The 27,135-nt window shown below is 39.8% G+C and overlaps 1 protein-coding gene across 16 annotated transcripts in view; it reads left to right on the top strand.

Annotated features, from left to right (window-relative positions):
- The window catches only part of ERC2 (ELKS/RAB6-interacting/CAST family member 2), a 918,423-nt gene that overhangs the window by 348,244 nt on the left and 543,044 nt on the right, over window positions 1-27,135 (top strand). For all 16 annotated transcript variants that reach the window (XR_012489712.1, XR_012489713.1, XM_074313131.1 and 13 more), the window contains one exon: window positions 22,377-22,544. Coding sequence is in view for 14 of the 16 variants with exons in the window: in XM_074313131.1 (XP_074169232.1) it covers window positions 22,377-22,544 (168 nt within the window). In the remaining 2 variants the exon portion in view is untranslated. The remainder of the gene's footprint in view (window positions 1-22,376; window positions 22,545-27,135) is intronic.

Below are 27,135 nucleotides of genomic sequence, written 5' to 3'. Positions count from 1 at the left end.
TAGTGCTACTGTTACTCTCTCCTTGTTACTCCCCAGCTTCCATGATTTTTCCCTGTCCCATGCTTTTCTTTCCAGCGTTTTTTAAAAGCAGGGACCTAATCTCTGGGCTGTTTTTATGTTCCCCCCATTTTGCATTGCACCTGGATTCAGGAGGGCCCCAGAGACAATCCAGACTAAATGGTTGCTTCCCCTTCAATGCTGGGACAATGGGAGAGGAAGCAAAGAATAAACACATTTATATTTTGTCCATGTGAAACATTAATACTTTTGGCCCCATCTTCACAGTTGTAGACCTCCACAAAAGAGAGATCTAATATATAATTGGATTATTCTGGTTATAGGCAAGCAACTGTCTTTTTTCTTCTTTTACAGGGGCCAGTGTAACTTTCCTGTATACTGGAGTTAATTGTCATGCTGAGCTTGCTGTTGTCAGTGTGGTTCCTCTCTAGGAACCTTCCATCTAGAGAACAGGCCCTTTTCAAGGGTACCACCCAGCCCTAGTGCAAAAGGGGCCCAACTTTCTTAAAAAACTGGATGCCCATAAAGCTTAGAGTAAAAATATACAGTCTGGAATTTCATAAAGAATTTTGAAAAATTCTCTTTGTCAGTGAGCTGAAATCATGCCTTGTGAGTTTCTTTATCAGAAACACCACTTCTGAGTTGTACATTCTTTCTAAACTCACATGCCGGCTTCTCTTGGATTTTGAGGTTGTATTTTAAGGGCGAGGAGTACTTGTGCCTGACTGACTCTGATTCTTTTGTACCGTGAGTCCCCCAGTCAGGGAGCCATGTTAAAATGCCTGTGTAGCTTGGGTCTGGATGGCTGTTTTGCTAGCACACCTCACAGCCAACCTGTCAGGACATCCTGTTGGCTTTTGCTGGTGTTGGTCCACTGTTCCTCATCACTGAGGATTGCAGGCACCAATCTCTTCTCTGGATTGTGGTGCTTGCCTCCTAGCTAGGCTCCTTGCTTCTTTCAACGCCTCCCCACGGTGAGCCTGGTAATGTATAAGACCTGTCCTGTCTCTCCTCTGGTCAAAACACTGCAGGGGCTCCTCATGTCACCCGAAGTCCTCACGGTGACATCGAGGCTGACGTGATCTCTCTTCACCCCTACCCTGCCTCATTACCTCGTGCCTTTGCCTCCTAGCCTTGTCCTTTCCTCACTCAGTCCACTCCAACCACACTGGCCTGGCGGTTGTTCCAGCATGCCAGGCGTGTGCCCACCCTGCTTTTCCTCTGGCTTACCACACTGCTAACTCTCTTCACCTCCTTTACCTTCTCAGTGAGGCACATACTGGCCACCCTGTGTAAAACTGCAGCCCCTTCCAACTGCACAATTCCCCTTGCCCTACTCTATATAATTTTCTAGCATTCTATAACTTTATTTACTGTGTTTACCGTGTATTGTCTTTCTCTTCTCCTCTCCTCTCCTCTCCTCCTATTAGACTGAAAGCTATTTTGTTCACTGATGATCCTATGGTCTAGATAGAGCACAGTAGGTACCCTATGAATATTTTAAATAAACGTTGGTCCAGGCTCTCTAAAAATACACACACACACACACACACACACACACTCACACACACACATACATACTCATTTTAGTTTTTTTCTTAGCTTATTCTAGATTTTCTCAACCTTAGTACTATTGACATTTTGATCTAGATAATTCTTTGTTGCTGGGGGGCTTCTCTGGATTCTGCCCACTAGATGTCAGTCATACCCCTTTGTGCCCCAATCGTGACCATCAAAAATGTCTTCAGATATTGTCAAATGTCCCCTGGGAGGCAAGGTTGTCCTGGTTAAGAACCACGAGCTTCGTCCATTGCTTGTATTTTGTACTGCAAAGAGGAGCCTGCGTGCTGAGCCTGTTGGGAAGAGGAGGGAAGGGTGTGTCTGCGCACACAGTAACTGTCGCCCCCGCTACATCCTGCCCAGTGCTGCTTCTCCAGGGCATACCTGCCATGCCACTTTCCGTGGCCCGCAGGGTAGCGCCCAGAATGCACAACATGGCTCAGTTCATCTTTCTCATCTCTCCACTGCCCCCCACCCAACCCTGTCATTTAAACTCTGCAGGCACATCAAATTCTTTGTAGGTTCCCTGCAGAACACTATCCCCTGCCTCCAGATTTGCAGTCTTTTCTATTTCAAATTATTCTCTCCCTTTCACTGCTCTCCGGCCCTTCAATCTCAGCATAGCATCTCCTCCTTCAGGCAGTTCTCCCTAATTCATCCTGGATGATTTAGCACTCTCTCCCTCTCTGATTATATACTAGGTAGCCAGGCTTTATTGAGATTGCTGATTTAATGGCCTGTCTTCCTTGCTAGGTTATCAGCTCAGTGAAAAAGACAGGACTATCTCATTTACCATTGTTTCCTCAAAACTCAACACAGAGCCTGGAACTTGGTCAATATTGACACGAGAAGTGTAAAACAAGTTTTTGAAAATAATTTTAATGTACCAATTTGGTGAAGTGAATAATACATATTTTTTGGACAAGTTTTTAATTATAGTCATTCTTTCCCCCCTGTCCCCTACCAAATACCAACTACTTATAACTATCAATGAGTTCATCGAAAGAAAATCAACTTAACTTTCCCCCCCAACCTTTTAATTTTACAATATCAAAATATCAATAGAAAGGATCCAGCATTGCATATTTCTTCTGTCTTACTGTGACTTCAAAGTAAACCTTTTCTTAGGAAAACATAAGACTGTTAACAAGCTGTCTCTGCTGTTCTTCTAAATAAAAGGATCTTTGCTAATTCCTCAGTCTTTAACTCTGATATGTATAGCAGAAGTTTTAGAATCTGAAAACCCACAAGGTGAATCCAATCCAAAGACTTAGTTTTCTGGGTTCACCCCGTTCTGTGTTTGGGTTTTACTTTTTTCTGAAAGAATTTGTTTAAAAGTCGCTCCAAATGAAAAAATCCCGTGCCCCCTACTAATGTAGATTTCTAGTTTCTCTTGAGTAAGGTGATTCCGCCATGGTTTCCTCGAGCCACCTTGGGCGGGCTTGGGGCAGTGGCTGGCTGCTGCTGGATGAGAGGTATGCTCTCCAGGTCGCCTAGTCCCCACCCAGCCAGAGATACTCCTCAGTGTCACTGGCCTGACCTCCTTGGCATTTAATTTGTGACTCCAGTGTTTAGTCTGCATTGGATGTGAACTTAAGGGAGGGAAAGGTTAGCCAGTGAACACTTGAATAAAATATGAGTGTAAGAACATCCAGGTGACAAGGATCTGGTAACAGTTGTTCCTGAAAGTGCTCCATTTTACTGGATTTAAAGTTTAATTCTGAAATGAAGCCCAACTGAAATCCATCTTTACGCTCCCAGCACCAACCCAGGGTGCAGAGGATGAGGGGAGGCTGTAATGCTTCTTGGCGCAGACATGTATAGTGCCTTTTCTCAGTTCAGCAGGTCTGAGCGCGCACATCTCGATTCTCTCCTCTGAGGCTCAGAACAACCCAATTTCCTCTTGCTGGGTGAAGTATTTCCAATCTAGTATGTTTTCTTCTCTAATGAATCACTTCTCCCCTACATTATCCGGACACTCAAACTATAATGGCTTCCCTTGGCGCCCATTTGGGAGGCAGAAAAGCTGAGTTGTTGGATCTCGTTTGTCTGTTACATGTGTCCTCCGGGTCCCCTGGTGTCCAACTATGCTGATGGGCAGATGAGACTCAAGTCTGACTTTGAGTGGGTGGGCTGCCGTGGGCTAAGTTCTTCATTTTCCTGATGCTCGCCTCCCTTCTCTGTAAACAGGAGGTAATACTCTCCTGACTGCATCATCACACCTTTAGTCTGGCATGCGGTACTTAAAGCATCTCAATAAGTAGCAGTAGGTTTCGTTATTATTAAATGTAGTTTTAAAGAGGCACTAGAATGAAGCCCCGCAAAAAACTCATAGGACTAGTGAAGGCATGTATATGAGTAATGTGAAACTCTGAAGAAAAAGAGTTTCTCCCTTTTAAATCATAGCGTTGTTATTGTCCACCTCGTAAATGCTCTTATCTTCATTGGTGTCAAAGAGCAGCTCTTTTGTCTGTTTCTCTACGGTGTAGAAAGGATTATGGAGGTGCGGCTGGAGGCCACGCCCACAGCTTGAAGAGTGCTTGTCCTGCCCGTTCGGCTCCCATCATGTCCGAGTATGGCTGCTTTTCAGAGCAGGCATTATCCTATCCGATGCAATGGATCTTTATTTTCACAATATTTACAGAGATTGGAAAGAGCGGAATTTCATTCCTCTTTGCCTGGAAAATAGCTTTGTATTCAGAACTGTACCAAGAAGAGAAAAACAGAGGAGGAAATTTTTTCCTCCTTCATTTGATTTACCCCCAAATTTCTGTGTTGAGGACAATTGTCAGAGAATGAATTTTTCCTTGTAATTCCATCTTCCTTATGATTTTTATAGCATGTGTCATGATGAAATAACCAACAGTTTATAGCTTTTACTGTCCCGTGGTACAACCATAAATATATTGCAACTTAATAATATCAGTTAAAGTAACTAGTGATGAACTAGAAAGGAATGGCATGGAAGTATACCTGATCTTCTGAGGGACAATATTTCATTAAATGCTTTTTTTGTTTTTCAAGTTCAAGGGGATTCTTATGAGTATTGCAAAATTTGGCATTTGAAAAAGGTAAATTTTTTTAGGTATGTTCTACTTTGCATAAATAATACTTAGAATTGCTAGCAATCAAAATGAAAAATCCTCCAGGTGCATGACTCAAACCCCCTTTAGTAGCCATTTTGTCAAGTGTAGAATTACATCATAGTTCATAATGTGTGGCCGTGTAAGCTCCCAAGAGCAAGGACACTGTCTTCTACACGTTATGTTTCCAGTACCCTGTACCTGCGTGTTTAGTCACTGCTTGCTCAGTAGTCCAGAGGACATTTATTAAGGCCCACGTTTTCTGATATAGGTGTTGGATTGGGGGATGGAAAGTGAAGAAATGTACAGATTAGGAGCTTAGCTATCTATATATATTGAGAGCCTACTGAATATGGAAAATAATATTAATCTTACATTTGAAAAAGAATCTTACTCTAGTGCAGCATTTTCCACAGTATATTCCCTAGGATATTGATTGGAATATTACAAAAAAAGAGGACTGGAATTAAATAAACTTGGGAAATACTGATTAACCAAATTTAATGTGGACTTCTCAAGAGTGTTTTGCACATTCCTGAAAGAGCAGTTCCCGAATTTATAGTTCTGTGGAACTTCCCACCCCCACCCTACACCCAGTCCCTTTTTGCCCAACAAGAGTACTTGTAGAACTGTTTTTCTCTGGAAACAGTTTTGAGAATGCAAGGATTACACATAACAAAAGTTTTGGGAGAAGGGAAACTTACTGCAAATGTCTTCCCTAGCAAGGTGGAATAGCAAGATCCAGGACTAGGGACAGAAGAGCTGTATTTATATTGAGAGGGAGTTTAGAACTTTGAATTCTTCAGTGTGACCGAGGTAGGAAAAGACACCTTCATGTACCTTTTACATCATCAGGAGAGGCTTTTTTTTTTTTTTAACACACAGATTCCCTGTCTTTTCCACAGGAAAAAATGTCAAGCTCATTAAAAGACATAGTTTTTAGGACCTGGTATCTCACTTTCTCTGGTGACTTCCTCTGTGTCCTTCTCGCCCACCCCATGGACATCCTGTGCACCCCACTCCTGCCCAGACTTAGGTCAGATGTTACACCCTCTTAGGATGCTTTCAGCACTTGTTTGGGAGAGTTCTGCGCTTCTCTGTCGTAGTTGTCGGTTTACATGGCACTCTTTCTAGAACGTGGATCTCTGGAGGGCAGGGATGGTATTTATCTTTGGGCCCCTGTACAAAACAATGAACACTAGTTGTTGGTGGTGAGTGGATGAATGAAAAATGGTATTGTGTTTGTTTCCTAGGGATGCCATAACTACCACAAATTTGGTGGCTTAAAACAACAAAACTATTGTTTGACAGTTCTGGAGGCCAATTATCCAAAATCAAGGTGCTGGCAGGGATGTACTCCCCTCAGAGGCTCTAGGGGAGACTCCCCCTTTCTGCTTCCAGTGTCTGGTAGCTCCAGGCCTGCCTGGATTTGGGCTGCATCACTCCCCACTCTGCCTAAATCTTCACTTGACCTTCTCTTCTTCTGTCTGTCTCCTCTGTGTCTCTTATCCAGATAATCCAGGATGATCAATCTCACCTCAAGATCCTTAATTACATCAGAAAAGACACCCCCCCCCCCCCCCCCCGTTTTCCCAAATAAGGTTACACTCACAGGTTCTGGAACATGGACATATCTTTTTGGAACCACCATTCCACCCACTGCAGACACTAACTAGGTTTTTCAAGATCAGAGGATGCTTAAGGAAAGCCTAGTGCAAGAACAGGGAGCCAGCTACTCACGTGAGGGTCAGTATTCAGGGTCAAGTGTTCTAGGTCCAGAGAGCCAGGATAGGCATACCATTGCTCCCCAAACGTGTCACCTGGCAAACATCGTCTCTTCATCCTGCCAGTCTTCACACCAAGTCCGGATGTGGCCTCAGGATCCTTCTTAACACCAGGTTCTATGAAACTCCCTCCAATTTACTGGAGTGGGCATCTGAAGCAAACAGAATCCCTGAGGTGATCAGCAGAGCAGACTTTCTGAGAGGCATAAACAGAGAGTTTCATTGAAAGGTTCCATAAGAGGCCAAGGAATTCAAGCTCAGTGGAAATGGGACACACACATTTCATCAGCAAACCATGTATTCCTCTTAGGGAGTGATTTGCGGTTAGGGTGGCAGTGTTTGTACATGTTTCTTGTCCTGTATGTACTTCCCCACAGGATCCAAAGGGAAGTACAGGATCCCTCCTCTGTGCTCTACTTCTAAATCTACAGAAGAAATTGAGCCAATTCTGGTTAATACGACAGCTTCTAAAAGCCTCAAATTCTGCTTTCTACATGGATGTAAAGGAGCCTGGCAATGTCTGTCCTGCCAACATCCTTCCTCATCTTATCTTTTGTATGATCTTGCTTATATTTGAAAGGCAATAGAGTGGCAAGCTCGCTTGGTGCATTTGGTTTCTCCATCATCAGAAGGTTATAGTTTCTAGACATATTTTCCCCCCTCTGGCTCAGACAGTACTTCCTTTTAGATTACTTCCCTCATTTCAGGGTGTTTCTTATGTTTCAGCTAGATAGGATGCTGTCAGCACATTTCCCCCCTCTGCAAAATTGGTAATTGTGAAAGGTAGGGCTATGATTTTTAGTTATTTTCTATCCAAGACACACTGTTTGCAAGACTAAATGTGTTGCAAAGTGCTGTCTGTATCCCCCCACCCCCATCCCTTAGATTGTACTGAAAAAATGCTTACTGTTTAAATGGGTGAATGCCTAGTGACCAGGTTTGCTTATAGGATATCAGGTAGCTCAGAAACAACAGTCCCTTAGTTTGTGGGTAATTTGATGGGTTCCAGTGTTGTAGAACACGAACTCACAAAATGGAACCATAAAATCACAGAATGTCAGAGTTGGAACTAGATCAGTGAATACAGCCTCGTCTTACAGATGTGAAAACGGTAGGAACTCCCAATCACCAATTGTTACTCTTTGAGCCGCTCACTTGTGATTTCTCCCATAAAATCGTGGGACTCTAAACAAAGAAACCACTACTGTACGAATAATACAATAGAATATTGTTGACTCTATTCACACAGTAAATGGATTCTCTCTCTCTCTCTCTCGCACGCACGCACGCACACACACAATATTTGCAGGATGAAACAGATTTTCCACCCCAAAATGTTCTCTGCCATAATAATGCTGTGATCACAGTAAATATTTTCAGGAGCAATGATCGTGAACCAGAAAGGGATGGTTGTTCATTTTTCTTTACTAATTAAAAAAAGACCAAAATTGTATGTAGCATGACATTAAATTTTTAAACTTCATAGTAGTTCTTGCTCTTGGCTTAATTAGTTTTCACTCCGGGAGCATAGTTTTTTTCCAGCTCCATGTTTGTTCCTTAGTAACAAAACGCTTCCAAGTTGGAAGAGTCTGTAGTAAGTCCCAACAGAAAAACAATTGCTTGCTTTGGCTAGGATAAAACTGTACAGGGTTTGGTGTTACCACCCATTTCAGAATCATATGTTCTTCCTAAAAGTCAGTGATGGGAAACCTCAATATAACTTAAAAGCAAAAGTATGTTCCAAAATTCAGCACAAGCTCTAGTGTGTGTTACAATGACACTTCCATGGTAAACATTCCTTCTTTCTGCTATTGGTATATGTACAAGACGTTTCTGAGTATCTTGGGATAGAAGTGTTTTCATTGTTGTGAAAAGTGAAATCTGTGTAAACTAGTAAATATTTGGCTAAAGTTGAAACCACAGTATAAGAATATATAGCCTCACTGGTGTGTACCTGCAGTCAGCATTTTGCAGGATTTTCTTGTTGATGACACTTTGTTCAAGGAATTTTAGACATGGATGAAGAATAGAGCTAGTATTTGCTGCCATATGTGGTATACGGTTGACTCGTGAACAGTGCTGGTGGGGAGGGGGTTAGGGACACCTCCATGGAGTTGAAAGATCTCCATGTAACTTTTGAGTCCCCCAGAACTTAAGTATTAATAGCCTAGTGTTGACTGGAAGCCTTACTGGTAACAGTTGATTAACACACATTTTGTGTTACATGTATTATATACCATATAGACCATATATATATATACAGCATATATACCGTATTATATACCATATATACCATATATATATATGGTATATAAGAATACAAATGTATTCTTACAATAAAGGTAAGCTAGAGAAAAGAAAATGTTATTAAGAAAATCATAAGGAAGAGGAAATACATTTGTAGTATTTACTGAAAAAAATCTGAGTGTAAGTGGACCTGCACAGTTCAAATCTGTGTTGTTCAAGGGTCAACTGTATATGTGATATATAATATATGGCAGCAAACAATATATTATAGTATTTATTATATCTAGTATATATAATTCAATATATAATTATATGATATATATAATTTGGCCGGCCCGGTGGCTCAGGCGGTTAGATTTCCATGTTCCTGACTGAAGCCTGCCGGTTCTATTCCCACATGGGCCAGTGGGCTCTCAACCACAAGATTGTCGGTTCGATTCCTCAAGTCCCGCAAGGGATGGTGGGCAGCGCCCCCTGCAACTAAGATTGAACATGGCACCTTGAGCTGAGCTGCCGCTGAGCTCCCAGATGGCCCAGTTGGTTGGAGCACCTCCTCTCAACCACAAGGTTGCCAGTTCGACTCCCCCAAGGGATGGTGGGCTGTGCCCCTGCAACTAGCAACGGCAATTGGACCTGGAGCTGAGCTGTGCCCTCCACAACTAAGATTGAAAGAACAACTTGACTGGGAAAAAAGTACACACTGTTCCCCAATAAAGTCCTGTTCCCTTTCCCCAATAAAAATCTTTAAAAAAACAATCTTGATATATATAATTTAACATATAACACATCATCATAAACATAATATAAGTATATATTATATAAGTATATGATATATATATATATATATATATATATATATATATATCCCACATTTCCCCATGTTAACCTGAGACCCCCTCAGAGCCTTAGTGTTTTCATCTATAAATAATACATACCAATACCGATATATCGGTAAAATACCTATTAGAATTTTAGCAACTTTACCTTTTTTTTTTTTTTTTTTTCATACCATATTTCTCTTCACTCCTGTGCTTGTCATTCATGCTGCTCAAATATTTCCAGCTTTTCTTCTTCTGAGCTTGATATTCAGGTCCTTTGGAGTTTGATACTCATGTTCTCAAGCCTCTGCTTTGCCACCTATAAGCTGTGTGGCTCTGGGCCTTGTAGCATAGAAAGCAATAACTCAACTTGTTTCAAAGTGCTGATGGGCCACATGAAACTGATCCATAGGGGTTAGGTTATGTTACCATCATTGTTGTCAGTGCGATTAGCTTTTTATGCTAGCTGCTAGAATATTAACATATAGCATCCTAATGACAAAATTTACTGATCGCATATAGATGGTGGAACATATAATTTATCATGGTAGTCACAAATTTTATCACTATTCACCATTAAAGAGCAACCATTGCTCATTGATTGCTTCTACTTTGTTTTTTAGTGCATTTCTGTAAAGCACCTTGCAAATCATGGTTCAGTTAATCCTTGTGGTACTGGTACTATTATTATCCTCATTTTGTGGAGGGGGAACTAAAGTTTTGAGATATTGTATCTTTCTTGAAGTCATGGTGAGTAAATGATGAAAAATTAAAATTTGAAATCGAGGAGTCTAGCTCGAGAGCTCCTACTTGTAACTATTATTCCAACAATGTACGTACTAATATACTAGATAGGGTCAGTAGTAGCTATGATATGTACCACCATAAATAATTCTTCCAGGACAGACTGTGTCTTGCTTACCCCTCTGTTTGTAACATTTGTACCCCGAGGAGGGGTCAGCCAGGAATGCTGGTAATCAATTGATTTTCTGGGAGCTTTGGGTCTGGCTGGATTTATCTTACTCTGGGGTCTCCATAGCAGTCGGTGTGATGCCTTAGTTATCTTGTAAGTGGAATTGACCAATGTGTTAATTTCATCCTTGTTTTGATCTCTTATCAACTGAGCATGTAGTAAGCATTTAATAAACTATTATTTATTTGCCCACTTGTCTTTCCAGAAATATTCTATGCACACACAGGCAAATGTTCCTTCTCTTATTTCCAATTGGAAACATACATAATGGAACATACGTTGCATTTTATATTTGGCTTTCACAGAAGTTTTCTGCAGTTCGCCTTTGTCTTTTTTTCATGAAGGTATTTTAATTTGTATTTTAATCTTATTTATCTTTTTCTTTATGGTATCTAAGCCTTTTCTCTTTCTTAATAAGGACTCCTGTATTTCAAAAATAAAAAGAAGGATCCCATATTTTCCTTTACAATTTTTATGGTTTAATTTTTTTTTACATCTCAATCTTTATCAGAAATTAATTTTTGTCATGAAGAATTAAGTAATGCTTTGCCTTTATTATTTTTCTAAATGAATAGTCAGTTTCTATCCGTCATTAATTAATTTATATTTTCTCTACTGAATCTAAATGCCACTTTTATCATATACTAAATTTCCCTAAGTATGTGCATCTATCGTGGACTTCCTCTGTCGTTTTCTTCCTGCACCAATATCAAACTGTTCTAAATACCAAAGCTTTAAAATATGTCTTCGTATCCAGATCACTCATCTCTTGACATCCTGAAAGTTTGGGATAGGTGATGACCTTAGAGGCCATTGAGCAAAATGTTGTTGGTTTACAGAGGAGGTAGCTGAGTCCCTAAGAAACAAGTGCCTCCCTTAGGTCTCACCCCCAGGTGCCTGCAGAGCCAGAAATGAACCTGGGATGTAGGATAGAGTGGATCTTGAACCAGAAGATGGGACTTTAACACAGTAACCCTGTAAGCCCTCAGAGCGTTAATGTTTTTACTTGTAAACAATACCTACCTCGCGGGGGTGGGGGGGCTGAGGAATATATCAGACACTCTGGTGCATTACCTAACACACTGCTAGTCACAGAGGACATCGTGGATGCATTTCGTTTAATCTGAGCTGTGGCCACCTGAATATAATCCAGTGGTTGTCCCCATTTCACTATACTCAAACATTTCATATCCATGCTGTGCCTTAAACATTTGACAGCTGAAAGGTACTTGAGAACAATCTTTCCTAACAATTTCTGAAGGGTATTATTATGTGTTCTTAGAAAAATATGGGTTCTGTGGTTAAATAGTTGTGGGAAAAGGTGAGTTAAATCAAGTTAAGTAAGATCTTTGCTATGGGACTTCAGAGACTTTCTTATGCTAATGTCTACCATAAATCAGGAGAACTAGCTGCATTGCCCATGTCGACTTCATTGTGGAACACACCTTCACTCCCCCATTTAATTTTTTCCCAACACTTAGGAGGATTTCAAAGAACGGATATTATTTACTTTAGAGCAGTATGTCTCAAACTTGAGAAGAAATTCCTTTTAAGAGAAAAAATTAAAAAGAACATTGTAGACACCCAGTATTGCTTTATGTAATAATTATTACTTCTGTCACTTAATTAGGTACAAAGATAAGACTAGACATGCTTATAGCTCTTAACAGAACTATGAAACCACATAAAAATTACACACTAAATGAAAATCTAATGTCAAAGCCTGTAAAATTTAAATTAGTGATATTAACTTTATATAGAAAAGGATTGTGTTTGCTGGATGTAAATTCATACTTGATGTGAATATGGTGCCAACTGCTGTGCTCAGATGCTAGTTCAGGAGCTCTGCAGTGGAATGCCATGTGATGACCTAGCTTTCTTACTTATTGCCGTCTCTAGATTGCTGTTGAACCCCTTGTTTGCATGGTCATTATGATGTCCCATGGCCAAGATTCGGAGGGATAGATATCTGAGAAATAAGTTTTGCTGTAGTTTCTCCATTTCACCCCAAAGGAATCTTTAGTGCAAACACAAAGGCAGATATTGCAATCTCTTAATCTTTGGTTAGAAGGAGTCATTTACGTGATCGAGAATAAGTTCACTTTAATTTTGAGATGATCATTGCAAAGAAAAGACAACATAAAACAATTCTTACAGCAAACTCATGGATCCTTGAACACAGGTCCTATCCTCCAGGAGTGTGGGCCCTGATTTGAGAGACATGACTTTAAAATACGTGTTTAATTATTCTCTTTTAAATAAAATGACTACAGTTACTAATTTGTTGGTCATTTACAAACATGTCAGACACACCTGGATGGAGGTTACTTATTTGGATTTATTGAAAAACACTGACCTTGAGATCACAAAATTATTACTTAATCTTGGTACTAAGTTATCAGTGATTTAAGTGTTTTGGCTTTCAGTGATAGTTCAGAAAGTTCGTGGCATATCTAAGTAGGATCAATATTTTAAAATTTTATGCTGAAATGAGATTTAATGTTTTAACTTAATGTGCTTACTTGAAGGGAATGTGCGATATGAATGATACATGGTGTTTTCTTAAACTTGTTTTTTGGTAATAGTAAATGTTTTGAAGATGGGCTTTTCAAATGTTAGGAAGTACTAAGATGAATAGCTTTGCAAATTGGTTTTAAGTATTTTGAATTTATAACTATCATCATATTGCAAAATAACATTGACTTTGGAATGGCTTACTTCCTTTTGTAGTAATTCAAAAATATTATGACAGCTATAGTTTTATAGTAAGCATAAAAACCAGTGAGGTAAGTTCAATGAGGTAAGGTTAGTGTTGGAAGTTTTATTAACAAAAACTTTAAGTATTAACACATGAGTTACAATTCCCATGTGTTTTCAGAAATTTGCTGGAACTGAATTGAACATTAAATTTTGAACTTTGGACTAGTCACTTAAAACCACCTAATTTTAGTGTAAGAAGTAGCCAAAAACTTAAGTATGAAAACAGGCTTTATAAAGTTGGCTGGATTATTAACCTACATATGATATGAATTCTTCCATGTAGGTGATATGAAGCACTCTGAACCCAACATTGTTTTCTTCAAGTAGGTGGCATGTGGGACTTGGGTATAATTTTTTGACAGGTAGGTAAGACAAAATGCATCTTTACAACTTGAAAATCTCAACTGTGTTATTAACAAGCTGGTGATTGTAACTTAACTTTTATAAACACAGCATGTGGTTATACAATACTAAAAATCCCTGAATTTTATATTTTGAATTGAAATTGTACAAGAGAACAGACATAATTTAAGAGAACGGTATACTGTAAATGATGAAGCACTCTACAATGCAGCCATTATTGTTTCTCTTTGTGCTATCTAAATATCTTAAAATATAATATCGGTTTTTCCCCTGGTCAAATGCAGAGGCTTTGGGCTGTGAGATGAAAGTGGGCACACAAGTGGGAGCGTGTCAGTCAGTGCCCTAGTCAGTACCACTCTACTGACTGCAGTGATCACTGGGAGGGTAAAACACATCTTGGGAATTATGTCGCCACCTTGGAGAGCTTAAAGGTGTCATTGGAATGACCAAAATCTCTTGTTACTAATGAGTGCAAGGGGCAGAGAGACCTTATAACTATAAATTGAAAACCAGCGACCCTCTTAGGAAAAGGATTTCTCTTGGTATTCAACTATATAGAAGTCTTCTCCTTACAAGTTTTCTTAACTTGATTTCAGATAGTTGCATCTAAGTGGGAGTACATCTGTACATGTGCGGAAGATGTCCTAATTAGTCTTCTGGAGGAATGTTAATATAACTACAATATGGCTCATCCACACATACGTTAGACTCTAGTCCACTTTCTATTGTCTCAGGAGCTTCCAAGTCACGCAGCCATTTGCACTTTGGATGTTTTCTAGCATCTCAGACTGTATATACCTAATACTGAACTCTTGATTTCCTGCCATCAAGTCAGATTGTCCCCCTGTCTTTCCCAACACAGGCAATAATTCCACTATACACAGAGTTGCTTCAGCCAGTAACCCAGGAGTTACCTTTGATTCCTTCCTTCCTTTTACCCATATGCATACAAACTCTCGGTTCCGCCAGCTGCCTCCTGATAATATCTCAAAATGTGTCTCAAACACAGCCACGCTCTCCCTCTCCACCACCTCAGTCCTACCGTGTTTCCCCAAAAATAAGACCTAGACAGAACATCAGCTCTAATGCGTCTTTTGGAGCAAAATTAGTATAAGACCTGGTCTGATTTTACTATAATATAAGACTAGGTCAATATAATATAATATAACTAATATAATAATAAATACCGGGTCTTATATAAGACCAGGTATAATAAAATATAATATAATAATATAATACCAGGTCTTATATTAATTTTTGTTCCAAAAGACGCATTAGAGCTGATTGTCCGGCTAGCTCTTACTTTCTGGGAAACTAGTTCTGGTGGCCACTGTCTCTCTGGTTGACTGCATTAGCTTACTACCGGTTCCCCGGCCTCCATTCCTGCCCCCTAGTGTCTGTTCAGAGAACAGCATCAAATTGTCCTGCCCTTGGCCAATAAAAAGACTCTTTCGGTCTTTTCTTTAATATTTCCCTGATTTCCGGTTCAATGAGGTAGTTTATCTCCATTCACTTCTACATTTCTTGCCACAGACCTAAAAATCAATCATTTCTACAGAGAATTTTTTTACTGTAGTGAGAGATCACTGTTAGAGACCACCACGTTCTGGGTGCTTAGGGTGGCGGCTCATCGTTACTGGTCACTTTTTTCTATGCCTTTTTAATGGGCAAAGCTAGAAAATAAATTTTTAAACGAAAACTATATCATATGTTCATACTTATTAGTATTATAAGGCCTTTTTTTAAGACCCAAATTTATTAAAATCCAAAATTATCTTGAACTCAGTGGAGTAGGTATAAAGCACAACTTATCTAAAGATCAATAAATACATTTAGTGTTCCAAGATCATACAGTAAAGAATAGCCATCAGTTAAACAAATCATTTTACTGAATACTGAAATGTCAGCTCAGGTTTGATTTATAATAGCTGGTAGATATTTGCTCATTCACGATTTTATTATTTTGTATGCACACAAACACACCTAGACATTTCCACTAATAAGCACAGATATCTACAAATTAGCCTTTTGTCAGTCCAGGTTTTTACAAAGATTTTACGTAAAGTCTTAGAGTTTACATTTGTAGTACTTCCTCTTATTCTAAAAATCTTATTTACTAATGATATTGACACAATACTTATGTACTATACCCTCCCCCAACTTCACAAATGTAGGGTTCAGTAAATCATAGACCTGGCAGTCTTCTTAAAAGACTATATCTATAACCTAGAACAATGCCTGACACAAAATCGGTTCTGCATATTTGTTGAATGAATAAATAAAAAATTCTAGTTATTAGAGATAAGAGTACCTACAGTGAAGAAAATTATGAAATCAAAATAGCTGCACATGTCGAAGAACAGAAGGACATAATCCAAACATCGGGTAAGAGATGGACACATCCTCATCTATATAGCAGTTTTTGATGGTACAGCTATTGAAGGACAGTTTTCTGAAAGGCAACTTTTGCTATAATTGGAGATTGGTGTGAAAGAACTTTTAAGAAGCAATGGTTATTCGGAATTCTTCCTTTCAGCACGATTCCAGGAAGATCGTGCTAATAAAATCACTAAACCAATGAAGTCACTGACACTTCCGTGGTTCTCTTTTGTAAAGATCAATAAATAGCCTCTGATGGCCAGAGAGGGGAAGGCCGTAGGACTCCTGCCCTGTAACCTTGCTGCCGGCTAGTACATCACAGTGGTCCAGTCATGCTCCTCGAAGCTCCAGCCCTCTGTCCTTTTGAGGCCACGAAGGGTGCACAGTAGGTCATTGTGATGGTATTTCCTGTGTCAGGGCTTAGACAAGCTCATTTGCTGTCAGGCCAGAATATTCCTGGAAGCATCGTTATGCAAAGGAGATTGAAATCTAAGCAGTGAAACTTTGGGTTTACCAGTCATGGACCTGCACTGTTTGATACGGCAACCATGAGCCACTTGTGTCTACTGAGCGCCTGAAATGTGGCCAGTCCTGACTGAGATGTGCTGAAAGTGTAAGATAAACTCTGGGATTTGAAGACAATACCAAAAAAGAATGTAAAATATGCCATTAATTTTTTTCATATTCATTACAGGTTAAATAATAGCATTTTGGATATAGTGGTTTAAATTAAAGATAGTATTAAAATTAATGTCACTTTAAAAAAAGTTTTTTAATGTGGCTATTAGAAAATTTTAAATTATAGGTGTGGCTTGTATCATATTTCCATTGGACGCACCGTCTTAAATCTTATTCCTGGAAGAGTGGGAGTGTGTGTGCAACATTTCAAGCCAATCCGTACATCTCAAACACTACTCACTTCACCAAGGAAAAATCACTCCTCGCGTCAATGATGTTAATTGACCAAATTTCAGGTGTTCATCAAATATAAAGAATATCGAGGCACTTTTGTTAGCCAACTCTGGCATGTCAGCTTTTAATTAAAGTCTTTCGCAGGCTAATTAACTACCCTGGAGAATTTATTCCCTGTTGGGAAATACACTCATCCACCCACCCAACCAGACACCTCTCCACACAGACGCGCGTATCATACAGGGAATGCTGAAATATTTTAAAGTAAATGACAGACAATATAACACCCTGGTACATGTTAGAGCACAAAGCCTTATTTGCTGGTTCTCCACTTTTCCTGAGGGCTGTTGATTAGCAACCTTTATTGCATTCCTGCAGTATATAAATCACTGGGTTAGGGGCTGTGGAAAGCAGAATAATAAAATATAATAACAATAGCAAAAATTTATTGAGTGTTTCTGGGTGCCAGGCCCTGTGCTCAGGGCATTGCATGTTATTTAATTCAATCCCCAAAATAACTTGATGAAGGAGATACTGCTATATCCTCATTTTGCTTATAACCCCTGAGTTTTGTTTCCAACATTTGGAAGGCCTATGGGTAAGCTGTGGCTATTGCCACGAGTTGCTGGAACACATATATTTGTAATGCAGAGACTTTGGCAAAACAGAGTTGTCCACTTGAGCCACTTCTCTGTACACACTGAAGTTCAAGCCAATGAGACTCTTCCTCTCCAGTCTCTCTCTTTTCCCCAAGGCCTTGATCTTTAACTTCTGCATCCATTCCCTAGGGTCTGCTACCTCTTCATTTTAGCTCTGTCCTTGCCTCTCTGCCACTTCCCCCCTCCTTTGGATTTGAGATGAAAGGACAGAGGAAAGCCGATTTTGAGATTTTACACATTGAAGAAGTAGAGAGAGATCAAATGGCCCTTCTTTTTTTCTTTCTTTTTTTTTTTTTTTTAGGTTTATGGCTATCTCGAAGACAAACAAATCTTACTAGTTTTAAAGTGCCCGCTTCTTAGCAAAAACAGAAGAAATTATTCTAATAATTTCTGAGTCATTTAACATATCATACTGTAAGTCCAATCCATGTTGGGGGCTGTGGATTTGTGTGTGTGTTAGGGGGAGGGGAGAGGGATGCTCCTTCTTGTGGTCTCTTGAGGGTTTTTTTAGTGGAGCTTCTGCCATCTTGTAGCTCCACCATCTGGAAAGTGTAGCCTCCAAGATCTCTGAGGAAGAAGAAGAAGAAAAAGAAGAAGAAGAAAGAGAGAGAGAGAGAGAGAGAGAGAGAGAATGTGTGTGTGTGTGGGGGGTGACATGGACAGGAAGTGATGTATATATGTCACTTTTGCTTACATTTCATGAATAAAACAAACGGCCCCATCTTCCCAAAAGACAGCTGGGAAGATGTTCCCTATGTTCAAGAAGGAAAGGAAAATTGGATGTGAGTGAGAAGTAGTGGTTACTACCGCAGCAAGTTTTAGATTTTAGGTTATTTTCAGTGTTTGTGTCTTCGGAAGCTGTATACATTATATATACTTCCAACTTTGAAACTGTCTCCCTATTTGAATGATTGCAAGTTGAATCAAATTCAAATATGCCCTTAACCCAAGTCTACTATTAGGAAAAACAAACAAACAAAACTTTGAATGTGAAATAAAACTATATTGGGATCTTTTGTGAGTGTTCCAGTCTCATTTTCCTTTAAAGTTGTTCTTTGTGATAGCATGTTTATTCAATTCCTGAAGCGTTGTCAAGTAAGTAGTATTTAATCTGTGAAAAATTTCAAGTGGCCCCTTTTTCTCTCTCAAGTGGTTTTTTTTTCCCCCTCAAGTGTTGCTGTAGTCATTTTAAAATCGAAACGAACCGTTTGATTTTAAAAAATTATTTATGGCACATCAAGTAGCACTTAGTGTTCTGTCACAACATTGAAACCGTTTCTGAAGGCCCATGTAAAATATGGCAGAAAGGTCGGGAGGCTTATGTATAGAACTTCTACAAACATACCTCACCATTGGAACTGGTTATAATTCCTGGGTGCTGACATGAAGATTAATAATGTTTAACTCTGATTTTGGCAATTTTTGCCAATTTCATTGCCATGGTCCTTTTCTTTCAAGTTATTACCTGGAACTGAAGTGATAACAAATGTTTCATGTTTTATACTGCCAGATAAAAGGTTAAATTTTCATATATTATATGCTCTTACACACGCACACACACACACACACACACACACACTCACACTCACATAAACACATGCACAACTGGATCAGAAAGAAATGAGTAATTCTCGTAAAATGAAAAGATTGTCCTAGTTTTTAACATTAGGTGACTAGTTCCCATGCGGTTAAGTCATATATAAAAATTGGAAATTCAACCTAGGTATGGGTCTTTGTGCACTGACTATATCATACAGTTCTAATTTTCTTTTGTTTTTCTGGGAAATGATGGTGCTTTTTGCTTTGCCAAGTTTTATTATTGAGTCAACTGCCAAAGTTTAAGAGAGAGAGTCAAGGACCCTTAAAATTATTTGGTGTTGAGTGAAGAGGCAAAGAAAAGTATTTCATATTCCCAAACATTTTAACTTTTATATCTCTACCTGATGTTGGAATATAATCTAAACTTCAAGGCTTTTCTTATTCTTTTTAAAACGATGTACACTGTTGAGTGAAGTCCAAATATCAGTGAGGGGAACTTTACTCCTACTCATTGATCCCCAGTTTGAAAGGACATACTCTAATTTTTAATTGACTATATTCTTTCTTGCCTGATCTTCCCTGTGTTTAAACTTCTGTGCATCAGAAGGCCTGTGCGCCTGCTTGTGGTTTGTACCATCTGGAAGTTAAAATTTGACTTTAGAAATGATGTCATACTTGCTTGCTGCAAACTGGGCTAATGTTGGTTGAGAATTGGATACAGTTCAGGTCAAAGTTTTGTCTTTAAGAAAAAAAAGGCCTGTAAGCTTCGTTTCTTGATTGTAGGAGACTGCAAAGCTGTGAAGACAGAGTGAAGGTAATTGAAGGGCACGATTCAAATTCCTTTGAAGCTAAGTACATGCTTTTGGGCGCATGGAAAATAAACTCCAAAGCAGAAGATCTCAGCTGGCACAGAATCCCTCCTGCCATGTAGAGTTTGGGTATTACGAGTAGTGTGTTGATCACAACCATCCTTGCTCTCTGTGTTATTCCTGGAGAAATATTCTTAGAGCTAGGGTTGCTTTTTCTCTCTTCTGGGCTGAGGAAGATGGTGGCAGAGCACTGATAGATCACGCGTGGTGAGAAGGTGCTGCAAATGTTTAATGTATTACTCATCAATACGGAGTCTTTTCTTCTAAACTCTTTTCGGCACCACTCACTACCTCCCATATTGTAATTTATTTATATCACAGTTTTGGATATTGGGCATTTCCTTTAGTCCAGATATAAACCATCAACCTTTCTTAGCTAGAATGCAGAGCTAATGGGACCAGTTTCTTTTCAGATTCACACTGAGTCCTGGTCAACCTGAGGGCAAATCTCTACAAATAATGTAACCCCTTCTAGCCAAGCTATAATCTGGAGTGCTCAGCATGCCCTACCGATTCCCAAGGAACCCCCCAAATGCCATTCTTTATGTATAAACTAAAAATCCTATTTGTTCACCAGGTATGATGAAAACCCAAAGTCGAGTAATGGTGTTAGTCTAGGTTGGTAGGTGAAGATAACGTTAAACAAAGATAGGCCACTTCAGAGTTTGGGATGCTTACACTTTTGTGCAACTGCCATGAATGTTCATTTAGGGAAGGGAAGATCCCTGTGTGCCTTCCCGGCCCCTAGATCTTTATGACCATTGTGTGAGAAGAGGCTTAGACATCACGTGTTTGAAGAATCTGCAGTTCTCACCCTCGTCAGTCACAGAATGTCCATCCTTGCTTGTAATGCAGTCAGGGTCATCCTGCCACCCCTGGCATGGTCACCCCTTCCCTTGCTGGGACCTCCCAGCTTCATCCTCTCTGGGACCAAAACTAGAAAAGTCTCCTCTCACCCACCTACCCATCACCTTTGACCTTTAGAAACACAACTTTGATACCCTTTTCTTGGAGAGGGTAAGAAAAGGAGATTCTACCCCAATGACTTTTTCTTCTTTATCTCTAATATAATTATTCTTCCATGATGTATTCTATTAAGATTGATTCCTGCCTTTAAAATAATAAAAAGTGAGGAACTTAGAGACTATCTGTTCCACCTCTTTGTTTTATCAGTGGAGTAACTGAGGCTGGAAGCCTGGTGGGGGCAGTAAGTTATTTATCCTGGTCCTCACAGCTGAATTGAAGCAGAATCCAGCTTGAAACTTACTGTCTTCTTTTCCTTGTTCCACATTGAGCTTTTGGACTCTGTGTCCTCATAGTACTTACATATCTATTTATTTTGGCTTTGTATGGTATTCCTACATCCTTTTTTTTTTTTAACTTTTATCTCCCCCCCCTTCATCCAAATTTTACTTGCTGTTAGTGTAATGAGCAAAATTTGCTATGAGATGCAGCAGCCACCTCCATGCCCCTGTGTCATTTCTTCTTCCCCAAGACAACGCATTTTAACTCTTGTTGCCTAGTTGTTTTGTTTTTTTTATATCTCTAAATAGCATGCTTGTGTCACTACTCCCTGATTGTTGATGTGCTACTATCTATGAAATCCCTGGTCTGCACGGTGCGGATTGGAGCCTTCTATCACCCCAGTACCCTGCATCACCCATGTCGATATTTTTTATATGTGGTCTTTGGAATGTTACATTTTAAAAAAATAAAGCTTATGTTTCCTCCTTTTGTTCTTGGCATTTGAAAAGCAGTGATTATAATAATCTAATTTTTGAGCTAAGGTAGAAACAGGATTTTTAGGATTTTTTTTTTTTTGTATACTTCATCTTTTTTTTTTTTTCTTCCCCCTTTTAGTATTTGGAAAACAGTCTTTCCTAAAGCTGGTGAATGGTTGTCATTTCCACATCTTCTTCTTCCTTCCAGCGGCAGCATGTACTTCCTCTTGGCAACATGCATTTTTGTAATTTAGGAGTGTTTCTTCACAAGTCAGCCTTGCTCTTCCAGAGGTCTGAGGTGTGGCCAGTTGTGTCCTCCCTATTCCTGGAGGAAGCTGCAGAGGGAGCGGGCACTGTCCCCACCCCCCGGGCTCTCACAGCACAGGGGATCACTGTACTTTGTCTCCCAGCATCTGCTTTCACAACATGGAGACACACTATTACTGTGTAGCATCTTATTTCATATAAATCTATAGTAAAAAATGTATCACTGTTCAGATACACACACAACAGGACTTTGAGATAGATACAGACTATTAAAATGCTGGGTGTTGACTTGCCTGTGAGCAGTGGTTTGGTCATGCTGTCCTGAGAAGGCATACTGCTGTCCTGCTCCCTCATAGGGCACGACTAATGGATACTGATAATCTCTGTGTCAAACCACGACCCTCTTTCTTTTTCCTGATTTCAGGTAGATGCGCTGAGATTACGATTGGAAGAGAAAGAATCTTTTCTCAATAAAAAAACAAAACAGCTGCAGGACCTCACGGAAGAGAAAGGGACACTGGCTGGAGAGATTCGTGACATGAAGGATATGTTAGAAGTGAAGGAACGAAAAATCAACGTTCTTCAGAAAAAGGTGAGTAGCTGACATAAGCCCTTCAGGTTGGGGATTGGTATCATCCATGCTTTGTCATTTCAGAGAAATTTTTGAGCGCGTTGAAGAAATTATTTTTTTAAGAATTTTAGATTAGGGAGTATAAACTTTTAACTTACTGATATTGAACTTACTCATGACACTTTTAGCATGGCCTCATGACTTTTCTATTTGATTACCTGAAAAGTAAATAGTGATGATTTTTTTTCATTTGCCATCTTAAACAGAAATAATCATACAAATTTAGATGAAAGTCTAAAATAATAAAAAGTCAAAACAGTTAATCTGTCCTTTTTTCTTTCAGAGAATTGAGCAAAAACAAAGTATTTTTTAGGTCTTAATGGTATTTTAGATGCATGTTGTATTTGCATAAACTTTAGTAGATCTTATCCTGCCAAACCCATGCAGATTTTAGCGGGGGTGGGGGAGTTGTTTACATCCATTGCTTGATTGGAATCAACGAGAGAATATACAGTAAACCCTGACTCCAATGACCTAACACAGAACATGACTGACCTGGTAAGGGCCCTTCTTTCCTTCCTTCTTTCAGCAGCTCATTTTCTCCATTGTAGGATCTAGATTTTGTCGACAGCAGTCCAATTTCCTTTTGGAAAATTCCCATTTGCTACTGTGTACAGTTTTGTGGAACCACAGGGTCCCCTGCCTTGCCCTAGGAAAAGGGTAGACACAAAGTGAAACCAATATTTGCTCTTTTAAGAAAAAAAAAATGCATTATGAAGACATCGGGTTCTCAGATTAACAGACAACCAGCATGGACATGGGGCAGGAACCAGTGGTAGGCAGCAGGAGCTGGCTGGCAAGGGTACTGCCATAGGCTGGCATGTTGCCAGGCACCCATGCTGCAGCCATAGGCAAATGGCATCTAACTGGCCCCTTCTGTTGGTGTCATTTGCCACTATCATCTCTCCCTTTGTTGATATCAACAGCATCCTAGTTGTTTCTCCGGCTTCTATCCTTACCTTTTCTGTAGCCTGTTCTTAAGACAGACGCTAGAGCAATCCTTTTAAAACATACAACAATTCATATCACATTCTGAGCAAAACGTTCCAGCTATAACAACCAGCTACATAATTTGTGGGGCCTAGTGCAAAGTGAAAATGTGGGATCCTTTGTACAAAGTTGATTGTAAATTTCAGGGTGGGAGCAATCGCAGAGCATTAAACTAAGCCTGGGGCCCTTCTGAATGTGGGGCCCTGTGCCCCTACACAAGTCATACCCCCATAAAGCTGTCCTCATCCTGACTGGCTTCCGTCTTCACTCACAGGATATTGGTGATCTGATGGATCATGGTATTCATTCGTTTCTGTCAAGATCTTTAAAGACAAAGCCCTGGTCATTGGATGCCCCTGTGAAGCTCCAGCTAACTGATACAGATAATTAGAAGAGAGCGGGGGGAGACTACTGAGGACCCCTGAGTCAAGGGGCTGTCAGGGCGGGTGGGACTAACAGAAACAGTGACAGTGGCAGTTCTTGGAAGATGGACTGAGGGTTCAAAACAAGTCTTTTCGCTTAAAATACCCATCAGAGAATGATAACAAAGCTGACATTTATTGAACTTGCTTATGTTGAACACTGTATGCTGGATACTCTGTTGTGCTCTTCACCTGCACTGTTCACTTTCTCTTGACCGTAACCCTGTGAGACCGTTTCAACCCCAGGAAACTGAAGGATACTGAGGTCTGTGGTAGGCTTGCCCCAGGTCATACATTCTAGATACCAGGGTTTTGTTGTTGTTGTTGTTTGCTTGTTTTGTTTTTGTCTTTGGGGAAAAGAGAATAAAATGGTTCCTGCAAATTAAGAGAATAAGGCTCATTTTCCTGTGGACCTTAAATTTTTTGATGATGGCACCATATGTGACAGCAAATCAAGGAAGACCATCGCAATTGTTTGTTTTACTAGGAGGTGAGACTAGAACTCTCATTCTTGAGAAATAAATGGAAATAGTTTTCTCAGTAAAGATTTTGAGAAGGCACTTTCAACGCAAAAGTGACAAATGACCACGTTTGATCATGAGTATATTTTGTAAAATTTTAAACTTTTCCCCACAGCCAGATTCAAAGGTTTGGGAACCAATTTGGAAGTTCTAGAACAAAGTTAGTCATGCATTAGGGCTCCTTTGGGCAACATAATCACAATTCCAGTTATTTAAAGCATGTAGATAATGGATTTGGAAATACTTTATGTGTATTTGAAGGGGTTGTTCTATTTTGAGTTTTTTTCATTGAGTGTTTACCAGTACATTTTGGGAGGAAATAAAACTACTGGCAACATAGCGAAGGGGCAAGAGTTCTATTATACCTGCAATGTGATGGAAATAATCCCTGAAATGCACACAATGCAGAAATCAACTCAAAATACGGAAATACTACAGAAACTAATGGGCCAATGAATCATTGTCTTTGGGATTGAAGACTCCTTAAAGTTTTGACCACATTTAGCATAATTGGCTATTTCTGGGCAGGCCTGGATTGAAACAGCATAAGCTTTAGATTAGGGTGTGTTGGCATGTAGGAATAATAAACTCATGTCAATGTCAGAGGTGGGGTATTACTTAATATTTCTTTCTCATAGACTCTTTGGCAACCAGCACTGTGTTTTGATGCCAGTAGAACTGGGTATGTGCCTTTCATAGCCGTGTTTAACCTGGCAAAGCTAGGCTTGCACCTCATATCTGTCAGCTTTGCCTTCGGAGCCCTCAGAAGGTCTCAGAAGTCTTGTGTACCCCATAAGCCACGTGGACAGGACACATGTCTAGGCAGCAGGGTACATGTCTGGGCACCGTGCTTTAAGCATTTTCTTACTTGAGGAAGGAAGTGAAGTTGAATAAGCAGAGAATCCCAGGTAGCAGAATATCACTGAGCAAGCTTTTGTAGGAAAACAGAAGTCATCAAGAATGAGTTTGGGGATCTACCATCATATTTTTGGCTCTACTCCATAATTACAAGACATGGAGTTCTTTTGTAGGGGACAAAAATGTGCATGCAGGAAAACTGTTTAGTGGAATATCCCTGTGTGGCTATGATACGGAAGTCAGAGGAGCGGCACAGTTTACATGCTGCAGCCATAGCATTCTGTTCTCATACCCAAACGTAAACTGCAATTGATGAAGTGCTACCTGACTATTGAGTTTTTGTAGGAAATGTCATAAAACCTTGACAACATTGTACATTTGGAAAGTATATAATGCCCAGGGTTTTAGGACATGGTAGTATTATTTGAACCAGATAAAATTCAGACTGTTATGTAGCCCGTAGATTCTTGCAGCATAAATTTGCTACCCAAGATATTGTTTAAAAATCCATTAAATTGGACAAAAATTCTATCTCCGTTTTCATTCGAGGTCTCCGTTCCACAAGCAATGTGAATTTATAGAGCAGAGACACTTTATTTATTAGGGGTAGAAAAACAGATGGTGATTTCTCTGGAAGCCAAGTTCACTAACTGCCTCTTGGGCTTCATGGATTGCCCTGTGGGTTGAAAAGTGCAGGCAGTGCTGCATGTAGCTGGCTCCTGGGAGTGGTGTCATGGACCTGCCCACTTCAGCAGCCTTTTTCTACCCATTTCAAAGTGTGGTGGTGAAAATTCTGAATAACGATAAGCTCAGAAGTAAGGGTGCTACAGGAGTATGGTTATTAGCACGTTGGGTTTTTTTCATGAAGTTTACATAAAAAAAGTAATATCTGAGAAGATGACTGTAGAACATAGAGATTTCCACATCAGTGTAAAATCGCCATAAGGCACAGAGGACTTTTTGACTCTATTTGATTTTTTGAGCTCTTTGTCAGTGTTTAAATATCCAGCTGAACTTTTGTATTTGTTATTGGCAAACCTCATACTTTTTTGAACATGTGCAAAATCATACTCATTTTGCATTTACTGCGTGTTTCCTATGTGTCAGTCAGCCACCACTCTAGGTCCTAGAGGTTGAAAGAGAAATAAGACATTGTCCAGTCCCCAAGAAGCCGACAGTCTGGTTGGGGAGATAGACGTGCATAATCATAAATGTAAGTGCAGCAGAAAGCAGTGTGGCATGTGACCAGAAGCAAACAACTCGATGGGTGTGAACAGCAGAAGGTAATTCTGACTCCCTTAAGCAAAAAGGAATTTATTGCAAGAATATCCAGAGCCCCAGTACCTGGCCAATAGAACCAGATGAGGGAAGATCAAGAACGAGGACAGCTCTAGGAGACCAAGAGAAAGCAGATAATGCCATGGTTTTATGCCCAGCAGGGTCTGGTCAGGTGTCTTCTCTGTGGATGACTGCCCTCTTACCCTCCTCTCGCTGTCCTTACATCACACTGTTGGCCAGATTTCAAAGCCCTAAGAGAGAGCTCCAGATTTTACCCAAGTGCTTCTCACTGGCAGGATCTAACCAGACCCCTTCTAAAAGGAATCTGGGAAATGTGGTTCTAAGCTTTACACCTGAGCTTTCCACTCAGTTCTTGTGTCACTTACTCAGGGGAGTCTTTGCAGACACTGCAGGTTAAGAGAGGTTTTACACTGCTAGAGAGCTACTTCCTGGCTCAGTTTGAAATTATGCATCCCTGTAGCA

This window comes from Rhinolophus sinicus, linkage group LG10 (assembly GCF_036562045.2).
Source record: "Rhinolophus sinicus isolate RSC01 linkage group LG10, ASM3656204v1, whole genome shotgun sequence".
NCBI classification, from domain to species: domain Eukaryota; kingdom Metazoa; phylum Chordata; class Mammalia; order Chiroptera; family Rhinolophidae; genus Rhinolophus; species Rhinolophus sinicus.
The sequence above is the reverse complement of the archived record's forward strand: the minus strand, read 5'-3'. Positions and strand labels throughout refer to the sequence as shown.